This window comes from Rana temporaria, chromosome 6 (genome assembly GCF_905171775.1).
Source record: "Rana temporaria chromosome 6, aRanTem1.1, whole genome shotgun sequence".
Taxonomy (NCBI): Eukaryota; Metazoa; Chordata; class Amphibia; order Anura; family Ranidae; genus Rana; species Rana temporaria.
Window position 1 is genome coordinate 46,527,300 of NC_053494.1, and position 20,479 is coordinate 46,547,778.

The 20,479-nt window shown below is 44.9% G+C and overlaps 1 protein-coding gene across 1 annotated transcript in view; it reads left to right on the top strand.

Annotated features, from left to right (window-relative positions):
- The window catches only part of ADAP1 (ArfGAP with dual PH domains 1), a 274,571-nt gene that overhangs the window by 119,811 nt on the left and 134,281 nt on the right, over window positions 1-20,479 (top strand). Inside the window, 2 exon segments of the mRNA XM_040356762.1 lie at window positions 16,601-16,692; window positions 18,852-18,934. Of these exon segments, the coding sequence (XP_040212696.1) occupies window positions 16,601-16,692; window positions 18,852-18,934 (175 nt within the window).

The window sequence follows — 20,479 nt, forward strand, 5'->3', positions numbered from 1 at the left end:
TTCCACCTCATAGGTGGAATAACTTTAGGCCGCCTAAGGCCTTACGGAAACGACGTAATTCGACGGCGTAGGCCTGGCGTACGTTCGTGAATCAGCGTATCCCCTCATTTACATAATCTACGCCGGCCTCAATGGAAGCGCCATCTAGCGGCCATCAGAAACATTGCAAGCTAAGATAGAACGGCGCAAGCCAGCCTATCTTGGCTTTGTTTAAGTGTATCTCTGTTCGAGAATACACTTAAACAAACGCCGGCGTAGATTCAGAGTTAGGTCGGCTTATCTACTGATAAGCCGGCCTAACTCTTTGTGAATCTACCTACAAATCTTTATTTGTATAAGTTTTAATGTTTTGAGCCAGAACTCCAGAATGCCATGCCAAAGTAGGGTAGTATTTACTGCATATGTTCCCATTTTATCAGAGGCATAGCCACAGTGCAGATGGACCAAACCAAATGTCTCCCTGGTCTGGTCCTCCAGGCTGGAGGTTGAGTATGCAGCAAAAAAAAAAAAAAAAATGAGTGAAGCAGGATTTGAAGGCCCTTCATTGGCTGCAGTAGTGATAGCAACCAATACTGGCTCTGGAAATCCCCAACTTTGGCCCTGATACTTGCTACTTCTTCCTATGGTGGCAATATAAGAATTTTTCATGATGTGTTTACTAGCAAGAAAGGGCCTAGAAGTGTGTCATATTGGGAGAGATTTACTAAAGCTTGTGCACATAGAATCTGGTGAAGCTTTGCATAGTAACCAATCAGCTTCCAGGTTGCACTGTTAAAGCTTAATGGAACACACTGAAGTTAGTGGTTACTATACACAGCTATACCAGATTCTGTGTGCGACATTTTTAGTAAATCTCCTCCATTGTGCGACGTATTTATGAACATAGCAACTATAATAAAAATAGGGAGATGCTGTGGGGCCTTGGTACGCAGTTTGCATTAGAGCCCCAAATGAGTTTATCTATGACGGCCATCATGGCCCTCCAGTATCTCTATCTAAATACACAATAACTCTGATCCCTGTGGGGTGCTTTTTTTATTCAAAAACACAACATAAAACCCAGAGAATAAAATGTATAATGACAATGACATTTAATGTACAGAATAACTGAGGTGTGATGTACAGATGGCTCATTTTGCTGAACAGATATTCACCGAGACACAAATGTCAGCAGCCATACCTTTAAAACCTGTAATTTCCTTTGAAATTTGGGGCAGATGGTAGATTTATACACAAAGCCTATGCTATAAATGGAAGAGTGGATTTAAAAATAACTAGTAAAATATCTGGATCTCTAATTCTCATTGCTGTGTCAGCATCTGCAAAAATCTTAAGCCCTTTCCTTGCACCTTGGAGCAAGTCAATACATAGAGTCCACACTATGCTGAACTGCATTGTATGTAATGACTTTTTGGTACCAGAATTGGGAAAGGCCAGCTTTTTTTTTTTTTGCCACACATCAAAAAGTTTATAAAATATCTGCAGTATATCTGAATTTTGTATTTTGCCTTTAACCACTTAAGCCCCGGACCAATATGCTGCTAAATGCCCAGAGGCGTTTTTACAATTCGGCACTGCGTCGCTTTAACAGACAATTGCGCGGTCGTGCGACGTGGCTCCCAAACAAAATTTGCGTCCTTTTCTTCCCACAAATAGAGCTTTTTTTTATGGTATTTGATTGCCTCTGCGATTTTTATTTTTTGCGCTATAAACAAAAATAGTGCGACATTTTTGAAAAAAAATCAATATTTTTTACTTTTTGTTATAAGAAAAATTGAATAAACTAAATTTTAGTCAAACATTTAGGCCAAAATTTATTTAGCCACATGTCTTTAGTAAAAAAAAAAATCACAATAAAAAAAAATTAGTTTCCTAGCGGCAACAGTGACACTAATACAGCGATCGGAAAAATGATCGCTTAGTGACACTGGCAATAGGGAGTGGAAAGGGTTAACTAGGGCGGCGATCAAGGGGTTAAAACTTTATTAATTACTATATGACTTGTAATGAGAGAGTGGGTAACCGCTCAAAGAGAACCAGGTAATCTGATTCCTGTGGTCCGAGCCAAGGGTGCAGGCAGTGCAATCAAAATGCAGGTTAGGATGAAGGAAAAAAGCTGGGACAGCCGCACTCCAAAAAAACTCCTCCTTTAATTAAAAATCACAAAATACATGCCACAGCAAAAAACAGCACAACAAAAGAAAAGCTGACGTTTCGCACTATGCCTTAGTGCTTCTTCATAGCTATGAAGAAGCACTAAGGCATAGTGCGAAACGTCGGCTTTTCTTTTGTTGTGCTGTTTTTTGCTGTGGCATGTATTTTGTGATTTTTAATTAAAGGAGGAGTTTTTTTGGAGTGCGGCTGTCCCAGCTTTTTTCCTTCATCCTAACCTACTATATGACTTGTGTCGCTATTATATACGCTATATTATTCTTTATTGGCTATTTTCTCCCCACAAAATTGGAGTTACCCTTAAGTACTGATGCCTGTTCCTCTACCCCAGACCTGGGCAAACTACGGCCCGCGGGCCATATACGGCCCGGCGGACCTTTTAATCCGGCCCCCGGGCAGTGTTGCCATTGCCAACCGTCCGTAGAATTACGGACAGTACGTAAATAAAAGGCACTTTTTCCCTGTTTGTAAAAGTCCGTAATAAGGGAAATGTGCCCGTAAAAAGATCCGAATGTGAGCCGCAGCGCAGGCAGCGTCTAGTCCTCCTACATTATGCATAGCCTCGCCCTCTCTGACGCCCAGCCCACCACCACCCGCCGCACAGCCCACCCCCTGCAGCGCAGCCAATTATCAAAGCGCATTTTCGCGCTAACAACACTTCTGCCAGCCTATTCAAAAGAGCAGCGCAGGGAAACTGAGGAACATCATAGAATGTGTGGACTCTGTGGAGAGCGGCACCGGCGGGATAGCACACAGCAGCAGATGTAGTGGACACACTGCAGACGCACCCCAACTGTGACGGAGTGGACTGAGTGAAGGCAGACGGAGACCGACCAGTGCGCCTGCCTGCCTGCTCTGCCCGCCCGACTGACTGACTGACTGTAGCAGTCGGCCAGCCGCCATGCTGGTGCCCGGACCTGGAGTGGACCCTGGTCTCCACTCTCTTCGTTGGAGTAGGACTACTCGCGACACCTGCTGCCTGCCCTCAGTGCCACTGCCGTGGCCTTGTCTGGTGAGTCCTTCTCAGTCCAGCAGCAGAGTGTGAAGTGCTATCCTACCTAGACATCATCAGTATGCTGTGTCCTCCTCCTGTGCCCCTTTCACCTCTCCACAGGTCAGATCTGTGGAGAGGTGAAAGGGGCACAGGAGGAAGACACAGCATACTGATGATGTGAAGAAGTGATATGATAATTTATTTGCAGCCTCTGTGCCATATCCCTAGCCTCTGTCCCCCTCTTGTGTCATGTCCCCAGCGTCTGCCCCCCTCCTGTGCCATGTCCCCAGCGTCTGCCCCCCTCCTGTGCCATGTCCCCAGCGTCTGTCCCCCTCCTGTGTCATGTCCCCAGCGTCTGTCCCCCTCCTGTGTCATGTCCCCAGCCTCTGTCCCCCTCCTGTGTCATGTCCCCAGCCTCTGTCCCCCTCCTGTGTCATGTCCCCAGCCTCTGTCCCCCTCCTGTGTCATGTCCCCAGCCTCTGTCCCCCTCCTGTGTCATGTCCCCAGCCTCTGTCCCCCTCCTGTGTCATGTCCCCAGCCTCTGTCCCCCTCCTGTGTCATGTCCCCAGCCTCTGTCCCCCTCCTGTGTCATGTCCCCAGCCTCTGTCCCCCTCCTGTGTCATGTCCCCAGCCTCTGTCCCCCTCCTGTGTCATGTCCCCAGCCTCTGTCCCCCTCCTGTGTCATGTCCCCAGCCTCTGTCCCCCTCCTGTGTCATGTCCCCAGCCTCTGCCCCCCTCCTGTGTCATGTCCCCAGCCTCTGTCCCCCTCCTGTGCCATGTCCCCAGCCTCTGTCCCCCTCCTGTGTCATGTCCCCAGCCTCTGTTCCCCTCCTGTGCCATGTCCCCAGCCTCTGTCCCCCTCCTGTGCCATGTCCCCAGCCTCTGTCCCCCTCTTGTGCCATGTCCCCAGCCTCTGTCCCCCTCCTGTGCCATGTCCCCAGCCTCTGTCCCCCTCCTGTGCCATGTCCCCAGCCTCTGTCCCCCTCCTGTGCCATGTCCCCAGCCTCTGTCCCCCTCCTGTGCCATGTCTATAACAAGTACTCGTACCAGTTGTCCAACAATGATATTTACTGCTTTTTATAAAGAAATACAATTGACTTTATGCAGTATTGAGTTTAGCCTTTTGGCCCGGCCCTCCAAAATATTTTTAGTTTCTCATGTGGCCCCATCGAAAAAATAATTGCCCACCCCTGCTCTACCCTATAGTCATAATGAGCATTTTACACTTGCAGTGCATGTGTCCCAGTGTAAGGGTGAAATTTTCTATTTCCTGGAGCTAGGCATTAACTGCATTGGAAAATTAACGAATTGTTCTGAAAATGAACTTTTTTGAAGAAACCTCCACTGGTGTATGGCCAACTTTACACTCAGGACAGTCACATGGGTTGATTTACTATAGGCAAATTGGCTAATTATTTCACAAGGGAACTTGCACTTTGCATGGGGCTTAGTGAACAAGGCAAAGCTCTGCTAACTTTCATCATCCAGTCATGTACAAGAGAAAATACTTTTTTTTTTTTTTTTTTTTTTTTGCAGGTGATTGGGTAGTATTTGCAAATTTTAATTTTACCACATTCACTAAGCTCTCTGGGAAAATTCATTTGCCTTGAACAGCCAGTTTGCTTTTAGTAAAATCAATCCCATTCCAATTAGCATATACAGTATTGTTAAAGGAGAAGTCCAGTCTGAGCTTTTTAATCTGGGCTTCTCCTGTGCCCGGTTTTCAGCAGAGAGCGGTGTGAAGTCCACTCTCCACTGACATCACTGCCATCAATTGGACCAGCGCGTCATCACATCTTCCAAGTCTGGATCCGCCAGCTGCCCTGATTGATGGCAGTCTCAGTGAGCCGCTGAGACAGTCTCTCTCCGCCCCTCCACTGTTCAGTGCTCCAATGATTGTGGAGAAGCAGAGAGGAAAGACGCTGACTGACAGTCAGCAGCTCTTCTCTCGGGGATCTGTGAAAACCGAGCTATCGGCGTTGTTCGGTGGCTCGATTCTCAGTGCACAGTCGGCGGGGGATCAGTCTGATTCTCCACCCACCAAGGTAAGTATGAATCAAAAAAATAATAAGACCCATACTTCTCTTTTAATGACACAATCTAGCAGAGGAAAGACAGTGGGGAAACATTTTTTAATGTCATATTTTGTTATTGCATGTGTTTTGACAAGCTCTTCCAGATTATTCCATTTACTTATTTTTAAAATAGAATCCATTATAAAGAAATCCAAGTTTAAATAATTCTATATCGGACACACAAAGGTTCTTGCACATACATTTATTTTCCTGGAAAGTTTTGTTTACCCTGGGGGCTCCATGAATCTGGGACAATCGCTAGATCGGACTTTGACTTATGATTGTTTTAACACCCATGACTATTCACCCGCATTTCCATGTTTGCCACCCTGAATCTGACAATCCGATTTTTATGTTCACACGTCCTTGTTATATACAGGTAGTCATAGTCTAGATTATCTTAAATATATGAAGGTGTGAAAGAGGCTTCACAAGAAAACAGTACTTCCAGAATAAAAAAAAAGTGTTCTTTCTAACAACTTCCCTACAAGAACGTTGGAAAGAGGATGATGTTATAGAAGTTGCAGATGATTACAGAAGAGACTACATGAAATAAAGACGGTTTTTGGTTAGGATTTACATAACGCAATAAAATAGGCTGTTAATATGAAAGACTAATAATAATAATTATGAAAGCTGCCATAGAGCATTTTAAATCGGAGTTCCGGCCACAATTTCACTTTTTAAATATAAATACCCCTGTAATACACAAGCTTAATGTATTCTAGTAAAGTTAGTCTGTAAACTAAGGTCCGTTTTGTTAGCATTTAGACACTTTATAAAATAGAAATTGACTGGGGCCATCTTAAGTGTGGGCATCATGAAGCCAGACTGTATGACTTCCTGGATTTCAGCCTTGCAGATCTCGCACATGCTCAGTGCTGCACAAGCGATGTAATAGGTTTCAGTCAGGTTTCCATAGCAACGGGAGTGTCAGAGGAAGTTGCCGCCCCTTCTCTATGCAAATAGGCTATTTGCAAGGACTACTGGGATACATGATGCCTATCCCAGAAACCCTTGCGAATAGCCTTGTGACTTAATAGCCTAGGCTAATAAGGAGGAGGAAATAATGAAGGACTACAAAATAAAGGTATTTACAAGCAACAAAATTTAAATAAAAATTGTCCATTCTGAACACTATGAGATTAGGGCATGCAGCACAGACAAACATAAAAAAAATGGGTGGAACTCCATTTTAAGCTGTACTTGTTGTTTTTCCCAACAGCAGAAATTTTACTAGGGGTTATGGTGGTATGTTAGAGCAGCAGTGGCTGGAGACAGCACAGGGAGGTTGGGTATTGTACAAAATGCAGATTTAATGCAAAGGATCAAGGCAAGCTAGAATAAAGACCTTAGATATTCTTGTAGACCACTTTAGAAGAAATCTGCCTGGTGGTGATTCTATCTGCGGTCCAATTTTAGTTATACCATAACATGTTCCATTTAACAACAGGCACAATTCACCACAGTGGATGATTTTTTTTTTACATTTTTGCAAAGGGTTAAGACTCCTGTGAAATTATATATTTTTTTTACTTTAAAGGAGTTGTAAAGAAAAACATTTTTTTTGCTAAAATGACTGTTTACAGGGTATAGAGACATAATAGTTAACTCAAAAACAAAACAAAAACCGCGCTATTGTCTCCCCACCCCTGACCCTAGGCAGCAGCTGGCGTGTGAATCACAAGAAAATATAAACAAAGAAAAAGCCGCGCCACAACTAACAGTCCATTAGTGTACACAGTCTATGAGGGTGTAGTAAGTCCGTATTGAATGGAATGATGCTTGTATAGTGATAAAAAGGTCCGGATCGATCCTAACTGTGATGGCTCCTCCAATCCGCAACCCAATAACACTATATACAGAGTGACCATCCCCCGGAAAAAGACAAGGAAAGCCGCTTACCAGAAGGCAAGCGGTTAGGGCAGATGGCTATAACCCAGCCTAGGCCTTTTATCCTTGAGGTTTGCACCAGGAAGCCCTCCGTCCTCTGAATATGTTGTCCTCAGCTCCACCGTATTTATATGCAAATAAAACAGAGAGCACACATAGCGTGATACTGGGACAAATTCCTAGCAATAGTGTCTAAGGTCCACACCACCTAGTGACAACTTGGCATAAGTGACCCTCCACCAATTACAGAGGCCGCTTACCAGAAGGTAAATGGTTAAGGCGATTGGCTATGACCCAGCCCAGGCCTTTCTCCTTATAGTAGGGGGTCCTTCCTCCCCTCTGCGTGATGTCCTGGAAATGGTTAATGCATACAGTCCACACCACCCAGTGAACCTATCAGTGAAGTGACCCTCCACCAGCCAGAGAGAGGCTGCTTACCAGAAAAAAGACAGTTTCAGGCAGATGGCTATGACCCAGCCTCGGTCTTTGGCTCCTTGCGGTGGGAAGTCCTCCGTCCCCTAAGTGTTAGGTTTTCAACTCCCCCGTTTAAGATGTATATATGAAGAGAAAAACGCACATAGCGTAACTCTGAGACAGTAACTTTTAATTAAAAAAGGTAAAGTGAGTACCTTTTACCTTTTTTAATTAAAAGTTACTGTCTCAGGCCGGGTACACACGAACAAACATGTATGGTGAAAGCGGTCCGTCGGACCGTTTTCACCATACATGTCTGCCAGAGGGCTTCTGTACGATGGTTGTACACACCATCGTACAGAAGTCCGCGCGTAAACAATACGCGGGGCGTGTCCGCGGTGTCGCCGCGTCGATGACGCGGTGTCGCCGCGACAATGACGCAGCGACGTGGGCGGCCCGCCTTTAAAATGCTTCCACGCATGCGTCGAAGTCATTCGACGCATGCGAGGGACGGCGGGCGCCTGGACATGTACGGTAGGTCTGTACTGACGACCGTACATGTCCGAGCGGGCAGGATTCCAGCGGACTGTTTTAAAACAAGTCCAGGAATATTTGTCTGCTGGGAAAAGGCCCGGCGGGCAAATGTTTGCTGGAATTCGGCCCGCTCGCGCCCACACACGACCGAACATGTCTGCTGAAACTGGCCCGCGGACCAGTTTCAGCAGACATGTTTGGTCGTGAGTATGGGGCCTCAGAGTTACGCTATGTGCGTTTTTCTCTTCATATATACATCTTAAACGGGGGAGTTGAAAACCTAACACTTAGGGGACGGAGGACTTCCCACCGCAAGGAGCCAAAGACCGAGGCTGGGTCATAGCCATCTGCCTGAAACTGTCTTTTTTCTGGTAAGCAGCCTCTCTGGCTGGTGGAGGGTCACTTCACTGATAGGTTCACTGGGTGGTGTGGACTGTATGCATTAACCATTTCCAGGACATCACGCAGAGGGGAGGAAGGACCCCCTACTATAAGGAGAAAGGCCTGGGCTGGGTCATAGCCAATCGCCTTAACCATTTACCTTCTGGTAAGCGGCCTCTGTAATTGGTGGAGGGTCACTTATGCCAAGTTGTCACTAGGTGGTGTGGACCTTAGACACTATTGCTAGGAATTTGTCCCAGTATCACGCTATGTGTGCTCTCTGTTTTATTTGCATATAAATACGGTGGAGCTGAGGACAACATATTCAGAGGACGGAGGGCTTCCTGGTGCAAACCTCAAGGATAAAAGGCCTAGGCTGGGTTATAGCCATCTGCCCTAATCGCTTGCCTTCTGGTAAGCGGCTTTCCTTGTCTTTTTCCGGGGGATGGTCACTCTGTATATAGTGTTATTGGGTTGCGGATTGGAGGAGCCATCACAGTTAGGATCGATCCGGACCTTTTTATCACTATACAAGCATCATTCCATTCAATATGGACTTACTACACCCTCATAGACTGTGTACACTAATGGACTGTTAGTTGTGGCGCGGCTTTTTCTTTGTTTATATTTGTTCATAATAGTTAACTGATTCCTTTTAAAAATGGTTAAAAATAGATAAAAATCAATCATATAATGTACCTGTAGTTTCAGTTTCGTTTTTGCATGTTTCCTGCTTCTCTGCTGCACAGAGCCAATACAGGGCAGTGATGGTTTGTAAAACGAAACTGATTGGTGTTGAGGGGTTTTAGACACACATTATTCACACCTCCTTGATTAGTGACCACAGAGAGAAAGCTCCCATGACTTTTTTCATCAGGAAACAGACAACCAGGAAGTGTTCAGAACAGAGAAGGATTAGAGCAAAAACGAACAATGAGGACATGAAACCAGGACTGCACTAAGGTAAAGGAAGCTATTTAGCTAAAAAAAAAATTCCTTTAGTGACCCTTTAAAGACAAAAGTCTTTACTGCTTTACTCACATTAGCTTTTACCAACATCCCATACAAAAATAAATATATCGCTTGACACGCCTAAACGCATTACACGCTTGACGCGTTTACAAGCGTGAAGAATTTTTTCTGACATGAGTAATGTTGAAATGTCCTGTGTGCACGAGGCCCTAATAAGCCTGCACTGGTTTTTGGATCCTAATATTTATCATTATTATTATTTCATTTATCTGTTATATCATATTCCAGCCTTGATGAAGGAAGTAATGCGAAGTACCTTGGCTTCTCTTAAACCTTCTTTTGAATACAATGATATCTAGGCTCAAACAATATTATAGTGTGGCACTTGTATGTACTGCATTTCTGGCAAGATCAACCAGTATTATCTGTAATTGGTGGAAATGTTCTTGGCCTGGAAAATTAAAAACAATGCAGCCACCATATCTAAGCACTAAGCTGCAATATACAGTGCCTTAAAAGTATTCATACCCATTGAAATTTTCCACATTTTGTCATGTTACAACCAAAAACATAAATGTATTTTACTGGGATTTTATGTGGTAGGCCAACACAAAGTGGAAGGAAAATTATAAATAGTTTTCAGAATGTTTTAAAAGCAAGTATCTGAAAAGTGTGGCGTGCATTTGTATTCAGCCCCCCTGGATCAATACTTTGTAGAACCACCTTTTGCTGCAATGGGTATGTCTCTTTCAGCTTTGCACATTTAGAGAGTGACTTTTTTGCCCAATCGGCTTTGCAAAATAGCTCAAGCTCTGTCAGATTGGATGGAGAGCATCTGTGAACAGCAATTTTCAAGTCTTGCCACAGATTCTCAATTGGATTTAGGTCTGGACTTTGACTGGTCCATTCTAACACATGAATATGCTTTGAACTAAACCAATCCATTGTCGCTCTGGCTGTATGTTTAGGGCCGTTGCTCTGCTGGAAGATGAACCTCCACCCAAGTCTCAAGTCTTTTGAAGACTCTAATGCCACATACACACGATCGATTCATGCGATGAAAACGGAACGATGCATTTTTTCATCAGATATCCGATGAAGCTGACTTTCATCAGTCTTGCCTACACACCATCAAGTAAAAATGTGATCGTGTCCAATGCGGTGGCGTAAAACACAACGACTTGCAGAGAAAAATGAAGTTCAATGCTTCCGAGCATGCGTCGACTTGATTCTGAGCATGCATGGATTTTTGACCAATGGATTTCCCCACAGACGATTGTTTTTTTCTATCGGTTTTTAACCATCAGAAAATTTGAAAACAGTTTCTATTTTTTTCACCGATGGGGAAAAAAAAACGATGGGGCCCACACATGATCGGTTAGTCCGATCAAAACGGTCTATCGGACCGTTTTCATCAGACGAACCGATCGTGTGTACAGGGCATAACAGGTTTTCTTCTAAGATTGCCCTGTATTTGGCTCCATCCATTTTCTGATCAACTCTGACCAGCTTCCCTGTCCCTGCTAAAGAAAAGCATCCCAACAACATGATGATGCCACATCATGTTTTGGGGATGGTGTGTTCAGGGTGATTTGCAGTGTTCGTTTTCCGATACACATATAGCCAGATACACGTAGACTTACGATGGCGTATCAGTAGATACGCCGTCGTAAGTCTGAATGTGCGCCGTCGTATCTTTAGGCGTATTCTGGAAAACCAGATACGCCTGAATTTGGCCAAGATACGACCGACGTAAGTCTCCTACGCCGTCGTATCTTGGCTGCCTATTTACGCTGGCCGCTAGGGGCATGTACGTTCATTTACGCGTCGAATATGTAAATGAGCAAGATACGCTGATTCACGAACATACGTACGCCCGTCGCAGTAAGCTATGCCGTTTACGTAAGGTGTTTTTCCGGCGTAAAGATAAACCATCAAAAAGGTATGGACGTCGGAAGTGCCGTCGTATTTTACGTCATTTGCGTAAGCCGTACGTGAATGGGGCTGGGCGTAGGTGACGTTCACATCGAAAGCATTGAGTATTTGCGACGTGATTCTGAGCATGCGCGCGCATGCGCCGTACGAACGGCCTTCATTTACATGAGGTCACGGTTAATTTAAATGTAGCCCGTCCACTACATGCCTACTTTGAATTAGGCGGGGGTTACGCTGGCCTAACTTACGGAGCAAGTGCTTTGTGAATACTGGCCTTGTCTATGTTACGTCGGCGTAGTGCAAATGGGATGCGCTACGACGGCCAAAAGATACGCGGCTCTACGTGAATCTGGCCAATAGTGTTTCGCTTTTAGGCCAAAAAGTTCAATTCTGGTCTCATGTGACCAGAGCAACTACTGCCACATGTTTGCTGTGTCCCCCACATGGCTTCTCGCAAACTGCAAACACTGCTTATGGCTTTCTTCTTGCCACTCTTTCAAAAAGGCCAGATTATTGGAGTGCACTACTAATAGTTGTCCTGTGGACAGATTCTCCCACCTGAGCTGTGGATCTCTGAAGCTCCTCCAGAGTTACCATGGGCCTCTTGGCTGTTTCTCTGATTAATGCTCTCCTTGCCTGGCCTGTCAGTTTAGGTGGACGGTGATGTCTTGGTAGCTTTGCAGTTGTGCCATACTCTTTCTATTTTCGGATGATGAATTGAACAGTGCTCCGTGAGATGTTCAACGCTTGGTATACTTTTTTATTACCTTACCCTGCTTTAAACTTCTCCACAACTTTATCCCTAACCTGTCTGGTGTGTTCCTTGGCCTTCATCTTGCTGTTTGTTCACCAAGGTTCCTTAACATACATCTGATGGCTTCACAGAACAGCTGTATTGTACTGAAAGTTAAATTACTCACAAGTGGACTGTATTTACTAATTAGGTGACTTCTGAAGGCAATTGCTTACACTAGATTTTAGTTAGGGGTATCAGAGTAAAGAGGGCTGAATACAAATGCACGCCACACTTTTCAGATATTCTTTTGTAAAAAACATAATTTATAATTTTCCTTCCACTTCACAATTATGAGCCACTTTGTGTTGGTCTATCACATAAAAATCCCAATAAAATACATTTACGTTTTTGGTTGTAACACAATTTCAAGGGGTATGAATACTTTTTCAAGGAGCTGTAGCAATTTTTTGTTCTTGGGTTTAGTTACCCTTTAAGCACTGTAGTTAGTCAGTATTTCTGTATGTTGTGAATTGTGTGGGCACAGGAACATCATGTTTAAAGGGGTGGTAAAGGTTTGTTTTTATTTTCTAAATAGGTTCCTTTACGCTAGTGCATTGTTGGTTCACTTACCTTTTCCTTAGATTCCCCTTTGAATTTTTTCTTTTTTTTCTTTGTCTGAATTTCTCACTTCCTGTTCCTCCTCAGTAAGCTGTTCTGGCTGACTAACCCCCAGCCAGAACGGCTTGGATGATGGGGGCAAGCTTACTGAGGAGAAACAGGAAGTGAGTTATTCTGTCAAAGATTAAAAAACCTTTTGAAAGGAAATGGAAGGAAAAGGTTAGTGAACCAACAATGCACTAGCTTAAAGAAAATAAAAAACAAACCTTTACAACCCCTTTTAAGGGTGTTTGGGTAATGAAAAGCAAATTTGCTGTTACAAGCAAAATGGGTAAGTATTGACTAGTTACATTTATTCACTTCAGAATGTCAACATTACTGAAAATCCAGTGGTCATCATTAACTGTGATAATATATCCTGCTTAAAGTGGAGTTCCACCCATTTTTTTTATGTTTGTCTGTGCTGCATGCCCTAATCTCATAGTGTTCAGAATGGACAATTTTTATTTATTTTGTTGCTTGTAAATACCTTTATTTTGTAGTCCTTCATTACTTCCTCCTCCTAATTAGCCTAGGCTATTAAGTCACAAGGCCATTCGCAAGGGTTTCTGGGATAGACATCATGTATCCCAGTAGTCCTTGCAAATAGCCTATTTGCATAGAGAAGGGGCGGCAACTTCCTCTGACACTCCCGTTGCTATGGAAACCTGACTGAAACCTATTACATCGCTTGTGCAGCACTGAGCATGTGTGAGATCTGCAAGGCTGAAATCCTGGAAGTCATACAGTCTGGCTTCATGATGCCCACACTTAAGATGGCCACGGTCTAACAACCTAACAAAACGGACCTTAGTTTACAGACTAAGGGCCATATCCACAAAAGAGATACTCCGGCGTAAGCCGTCGTATCTCTGGTTCTAACTTTGGAACTGATCCTCAGAAGCAGTTTTCCTAAGTTAGGCAGAAGATCCGACATCTGTAAGGGACTTACACTGCCGGATCTTAGGATGCAGTACCGCATCCGCCACTAGGGGCATTTCGAGTCGAAATGCCTCTTCTGGTATGCAAATTAGCACTTAGGGCGATCCTCAAAGCTTTTGTGCTTAGTTTTTTCGCCGTAAGTGTTAGTTTGCCTGGTGTAAAACTAGGGCTGCTTTTACAAAGTGTAAAGTTAGTCACACCTTGTAAAGGCCCATTCAAGCGACGGCATTTGGTATGCATTCCCGAGGGAGAACTCCACGGCAATTTGTAAAATCCAAACCGGCATGGGTTCCCCCCCAGGAGCATACCAGGCCCTTAGGTCTGTTATGGGTTGTAAGGAGACCCCCCCTCCGCCGAAAAAATCGACGTAGGGGGTCCCCCTACAATCCATACCAGACCCGTATCCAAAGCACGCTACCCGGCCGGTCAGGAATGGGAGTGGGGACGAGCGAGCATCCCCCCCCTCCTGAGCCGTGCCAGGCCGCATGCCCTCAACATGGGGGGGTTGGGTGCTCTGGGGCAGGGGGGCGCACTGCAGGCCCCCCCACCCCAGAGCACCCTGTCCCCATGTTGATGAGGACAGGACCTCTTCCCGACAACCCTTGCCGTTGGTTGTCGGGGTATGCGGGCGGGGGCTTATCGGAATCTGGGAGTCCCCTTTAATAAGGCGGTCCCCAGATACCGGCCCCCCACCCTAAGTGAATGGATATGGGGTACATCGTACCCCTATCCATTCACCTGTAGGCAAAAAGTTAAAGTTAGTAAACACACAACACAAGGGTTTTTAAAATAATTTATTATTCTGCTCCGGATGCCCCCCCTGTCTTCTTTATTAGCTCTATTAGCAGTGGGGGCTTCTTCTTCCACTCTCCGCGGGTCTTCTCCGCTTTCCGGGGGGGGTTTCTTCTTCCGCTCTCCGGGGGGGGGGCTTCTCCGGACTCCGGGGCTCTTCTTCCATCTTCTCCCCTCTTCCGCTGTTGACTCGGCGAACCCCGGTTCTTCTGCAGATGTCCGGTGCCTTCTTCTTCAGCGCTGGCTGCCTGCTATCTTTGTGTGTTAGCTCAATTTCTAACAGGCAGCCGGCGCGGTCTTCTGTGACGTCAGGGTCTTCTCTTCTGTTCTTCTCCCCTCTTCCGATGTTGACTCGTCGCATCTTGTCGCTGTAATGATGGAAGCGCGCCTTGCATCCCATTTATATAGGCATCACCGTCCCATCATGCTCCGGTAGGTACCCACGTGGTGGGTGCCTACCCACGTGCACCCACCACGTGGGTACCTGCCGGAGCATGATGGGACGGTGATGCCTATATAAATGTGATGCAAGGCGCGCTTCCATCATTACAGCGACATGAGGCGACGAGGCAAGATCGGAAGAAGGGAAGAGAAGACCCTGACGTCACAGAAGACCGCGCCGGCTGCCTGTTAGAAATTAAGCTAACACACAAAGATAGCAGGCAGCCAGCGCTGAAGAAGAAGGCACCGGACATCTGCAGAAGAACCGGGGTTCGCCGAGTCAACAGCGGAAGAGGGGAGAAGATGGAAGAAGCCCCCCGGAGTCCGGAGAAGCCCCCCCCCGGAGAGCGGAAGAAGAAACCCCCCCGGAGAGCGGAGAAGACCCCCGGAGAGTGGAAGAAGAAGCCCCCCCTGCTAATAGAGCTAATAAAGAAGACAGGGGGGGCATCCGGAGCAGAATAATAAATTATTTTAAAAACCCTTGTGTTGTGTGTTTACTAACTTTAACTTTTTGCCTACAGGTGAATGGATAGGGGTACGATGTACCCCATATCCATTCACTTAGGGTGGGGGGCCGGTATCTGGGGACCCCCTTATTAAAGGGGACTCCCAGATTCCGATAAGCCCCCGCCCGCATACCCCGACAACCAACGGCAAGGGTTGTCGGGAAGAGGTCCTGTCCTCATCAACATGGGGACAGGGTGCTCTGGGGTGGGGGGGCCCGCAGTGCGCCCCCCTGCCCCAGAGCACCCAACCCCCCCCATGTTGAGGGCATGCGGCCTGGCACGGCTCAGGAGGGGGGGACGCTCGCTCGTCCCCACTCCCATTCCTGACCGGCCGGGTAGCGTGCTTTGGATACGGGTCTGGTATGGATTGTAGGGGGACCCCCTACATCGATTTTTCGGTGGAGGGGGGGGTCTCCTTACAACCCATACCAGACCTAAGGGCCTGGTATGCTCCTGGGGGGGGGAACCCATGCCGGTTTTTTCTTTGAAAATTGGCATGGAGTTCTCCCTCTCAGGAATGCATGCTGAGCGACGCTGTCATTTTTTTTTATAATTATTTGTTTTCCCGGCGCGTCTTTTTTTTCACCCGTCGCAACTTTAGTGTCCCGTCGCAATCCACAAAGCCGCCCGGCGTCAATTACGTTCGCGCGCTGCACGTCGGGAAAATGACGTCACTCGCATGCGCAGTACGGCCGGCGCGGGAGCGCGCCTCATTTAAATTGTAAACGCCCCCCAGAGAGGAGGACCGCCTTACGACGGCGGCACTTAAGTTACACGGCTTGAAATTTTTACGTAAGTGCTTTGTGGATCAGGCACTTAGGTAGAAACTTTAAGTCAGTGTAACTTAACTGCTGAAAGTTAAGTTACGCCGCCTGGCTGAGGATTTGGCCCTAACTTTACTAGACTACATTAAGCTTGTGTATTACAGGGGTATTTATATTTAAAAAGTGAAATTGTGGGTCGAACTCCCCTTTCAGTCTACACCAGACATAGGCAGACTCCCCTATGGAGAAACCTGTTGAGAGTCTGTGTGCAAGCAGGAAAGCTAGCTTGGAGATAGGTGATTCTTCCAGACCACTGGTTGGCAATCAATACTGTAAAATAAAATAGAGATGTTTTGATTGGAATGAAACTTTGTATGTTTCTTCTCTTCCAGTACATGTCGTGCCTGGGAAATAAAGTAGCACAAGCAAAATTTGAGTCTAAAGTGCCAGCATTTTACTACAAGCCAGCAGCTTTTGACAGTCAGTAAGTAACACAAAGTCCTTTCCTTTTCCACTCTGTTTGTAAAATGTGTATACATGTCTTTGTACTTCGTAAAGGTGCTGGGGACAATGATTTGTGCTATCTACGGCAACTACCAAAGTTGTGGCCACTGGCATGAGTGTACAGTGATCTGTATGCTTTCCACAAATGTGGAATCTGAGTGATGTCAACTAGACGGGCAGAATGAAAAAATGTGTTTAGTTTCATTTTAGATAGATTTGTTAGGTTACTAATTTTAGTTACGTTGATTTGCTTTGGAATTCATTTAGTTTTTTGTTTTGTTTTCGAAAAAACTCCAACTTTTTGGACAGATTTAAATCGAAAATATTGAACTGATTCTAATTCTGTGTAAAGAATAGTTGGTTGTTAACCACTTAAGACCCGGACCTTTAGGCAGCTAAAGGACCTGGCCAGTTTTTGCGATTCGGCACTGCGTTGCTTTAACTGACAATTGCGCGGTCGTGCAACGTGGCTCCCAAACAAAATTGGTGTCCCTTTTTTCCCCACAAATAGAGCTTTCTTTTGGTGGTATTTGATCACCTCTGTGATTTTTATTTTTTGCGCTATAAAAAAAAAATTAGAGCGACAATTTTGAAAAAAATCAATATTTTTTTACTTTTTGCTATAATAAATATCCCCCAAAAATATCTAAAAAACATTTTTTTTTCCTCGGTTTAGGCCTTCTACCTATTTTTGGTAAAAAAAAAAATCGCAATAAGCATTTATGGATTGGTTTGCGCAAAATTTATAGCGTTTACAAAATAGGGGATAGTTTTATTGCATTTTTATTAAAAAAAAAAAATGTTTTGCTACTAATGGCGGCGATCATCGATTTTTTTTTTTTATTATTTTTTTTCGTGACTGCGACATTATGGCGGACAATTTTTACACATTTTTGGGACCATTGTCATTTTCACAGCAAAAAATGCATTAAAAATGCATTGTTTACTGTGAAAATGACAATTGCAGTTTGGGAGTTAACCACAAGGGGGCGCTGAAGAGGTTAAGTGTGACCTCATTTGTGTTTCTAACTGAAGGGGGGTGTGGCTGTAGGTGTGATGTCATTGATTGTGTTTCCCTATAAAAGGGAATACACGATCAATGACGGTGCCACAGTGAAGAACGGGGAAGCTGTGTTTACACACAGCTGTCCCCGTACTTCAGCTCCAGGGACCGATTGCGGGACTCCAGCGGCGATCGGGTCCCGCACGCCCGCGACCCACGGCTGGGCACTTAAAGAGGACGTACCTGTACGTGCTTGTGCCCAGCCGTGCCATTCTGCCAACGTATATGTGCAGGAGGCGGTCCTTAAGTGGTTAAGGAGCGGGGAATCCTCCCGGCTGCCGCATGCTTAACAACCAACTATTCTTCACACAGAATTTGGTCCCCCCTAATTCTTACCAGACCCGATCCCTAACAACCATCTTTTTTCAATTGAATTCAAATAGCTTATTTTAAGATTTAAGGAGCTGTCAGTCCATGGACTCATGGTCTTATGTAATATTCAAATCTTCTGAGAACCTGAAATTTTGGGTTTTCACTAGCTGTAAGCCATAATCATCAAAATTAAAAGAATGAAATGCTTGAAATATATCACTCTGTGTCTATATAAAATATGAGTCACTTTTTGAACGAATTACTGAAATAAATTAACTTTTTGATGATATTCTAATTTTATGAGATGCACCTGTATATCCATTCACTTAATACATAACTAATGTCATTATGAAATAAATTAATTTCAAAACGTTGTTTGATGTGATGATAAGCTCTAACGAGCAGGGTCCTCTGTTTCCTCCTGTATTGAATTGTATTGTGACTGTACTATCTGCCCCCATGTTGTAAAGCTCTGCGCAAACCATTGGCGCTATATAAATCCTGTATACTGTAATAATAATAGTAATTGTAATAGCTCTTACCTTTTACAATCCCCAGGAGTGAGACGGATTTTCTTCACAGCGTGAACCTTAACAACCTTTCCTATGTAGCAGAGGCTTCATGTTCATAGATGTGGTGCATTACAGCATCTTATTGTATTTTCCCAAACCCAATGATCCATAGCTGTTGTAGAAAAGCATTGATGATATGTCTAATGCATGGACCTTCATTGTGAATTATGTGTCTTCTGTGTTCAATTACAGAGTGCTCCGGGAGCAGTGGATTCGGGCCAAATATGAGAGAAAAGAGTTTATCTACATCGAGAAGCAGGAACCTTATTCTGCAGGTATGGACAGGAATGCAAGCACATTTTATGAATCCTTAGTTGCCTGGATTGTAAACGAAGGAACCAGAGCTTCACATGAGTCTTATTTGATTCTTTTGAGTTGAGCTTCAATTTCAAATGATTGCAGGTACTTACTTTATACAGTGCCGACAATTTATGCAGCGCTTTACATATATATGTTATAAAAAAATTACAGCCCTATACTAGTCGTTTTAAAAAAAAAAAAATGATCTCCTTTAACCACTTCCCGCTCGGTCAATAGACAATTGACGTCCGGGAAGTGGTTCTGTTATCCTGACTGGACGTCTATTGACATGTTACGGGGCGCGCAGCACGGCGATCAGTGGTGCGGGGTGTCAGTCTGACACCCTGCATCTCCGATCTCGGTAAAGAGCCAGAGGCCAGGCATTCCCATTGGAGTCCCCCCTTACACCAGGCATTCCCATTGGAGTCCCCCCTTACACCAGGCATTCCCATTGGAGTCCCCCCTTACACCAGGCATTCCCATTGGAGTCCCCTTTAGCCCCCTTACATCATCAGGTACCGACCTATAAAAGTACAGAGTCAGTGGACAGTGGAGGAGCCGGCCAGGTCACAGGCAGACATCAGTGGCTATACACCCCTATAGTGAATCCATTATATAGTGGCAAACATGGTAACCCTGAGATATGCAGTAAGGTCTTAAAGCGGAGCTCCACCCAAAAGGGGAAGCTCTGCTTATTTGCCTCCTTCCCCCCCCCTCCGCTGCCACATTTGGCACCTTTTTGGGGGAGCAGGTACCTGGTTTTGACAGGTACTCGCTCTCACTCGTGGATGACCTCACCGTGGCAAACTCATCCGGAATTTCGGCCCCTCTCCTCCTTCCCCTGCTACCGGGCCATTCACAAAGTGCAACGTGCTTTACGCATACGCAGTAGGGTACCAACTGTGAAGCCTGCTGGCTTCCCTTACTCGAGATGGAAGCGGCTCAGGTGAAGACGCCAGTGGATTTGTGGACAGGTGTCTGTCCTAATATTAAAAGTCAGCAGCTACAGTATTTGGCTTTTACTTTTTTTGGAAGGAGCCTGGAGCTTCTTTGGTTCCAGGGGGAGGCAGCTCTGGACCTCAAATAGCATTTATGATTCTATTGAGTTTTCTTTTTCGCATTGCATCCAATCAGTTGACAGCTATAACCTTTACATTTCAGGGTTTAAAAAAAATAGGTAGGTTAATTGTTATAAGCAACAAGCAATTCTCCCTTTAGTGCACGTTTCTTGCATCAGGCCCTGGGTTCTATTGGTTATTATTCTGTTATTTGTATTGGTGCTGCATGCCGGTGTTATATTAATAATTTAGTGATGTGATAACCTGTTTGTGTTAGTGAAAATAAAAGGGGCATTTTTCTTCTAAGTACATAACGACTAACCTTTCCTAGCCTCAAACTTTTTCTATGGGTATGATTGCTATGAGAAAATATTTGGCATTCAACCAACAAAAAAGCTTGTAACGTTCCTAGTTCATAGGCAAAAGGGACAATCTTAATTTTTTTGGCATTATTACTTTTTT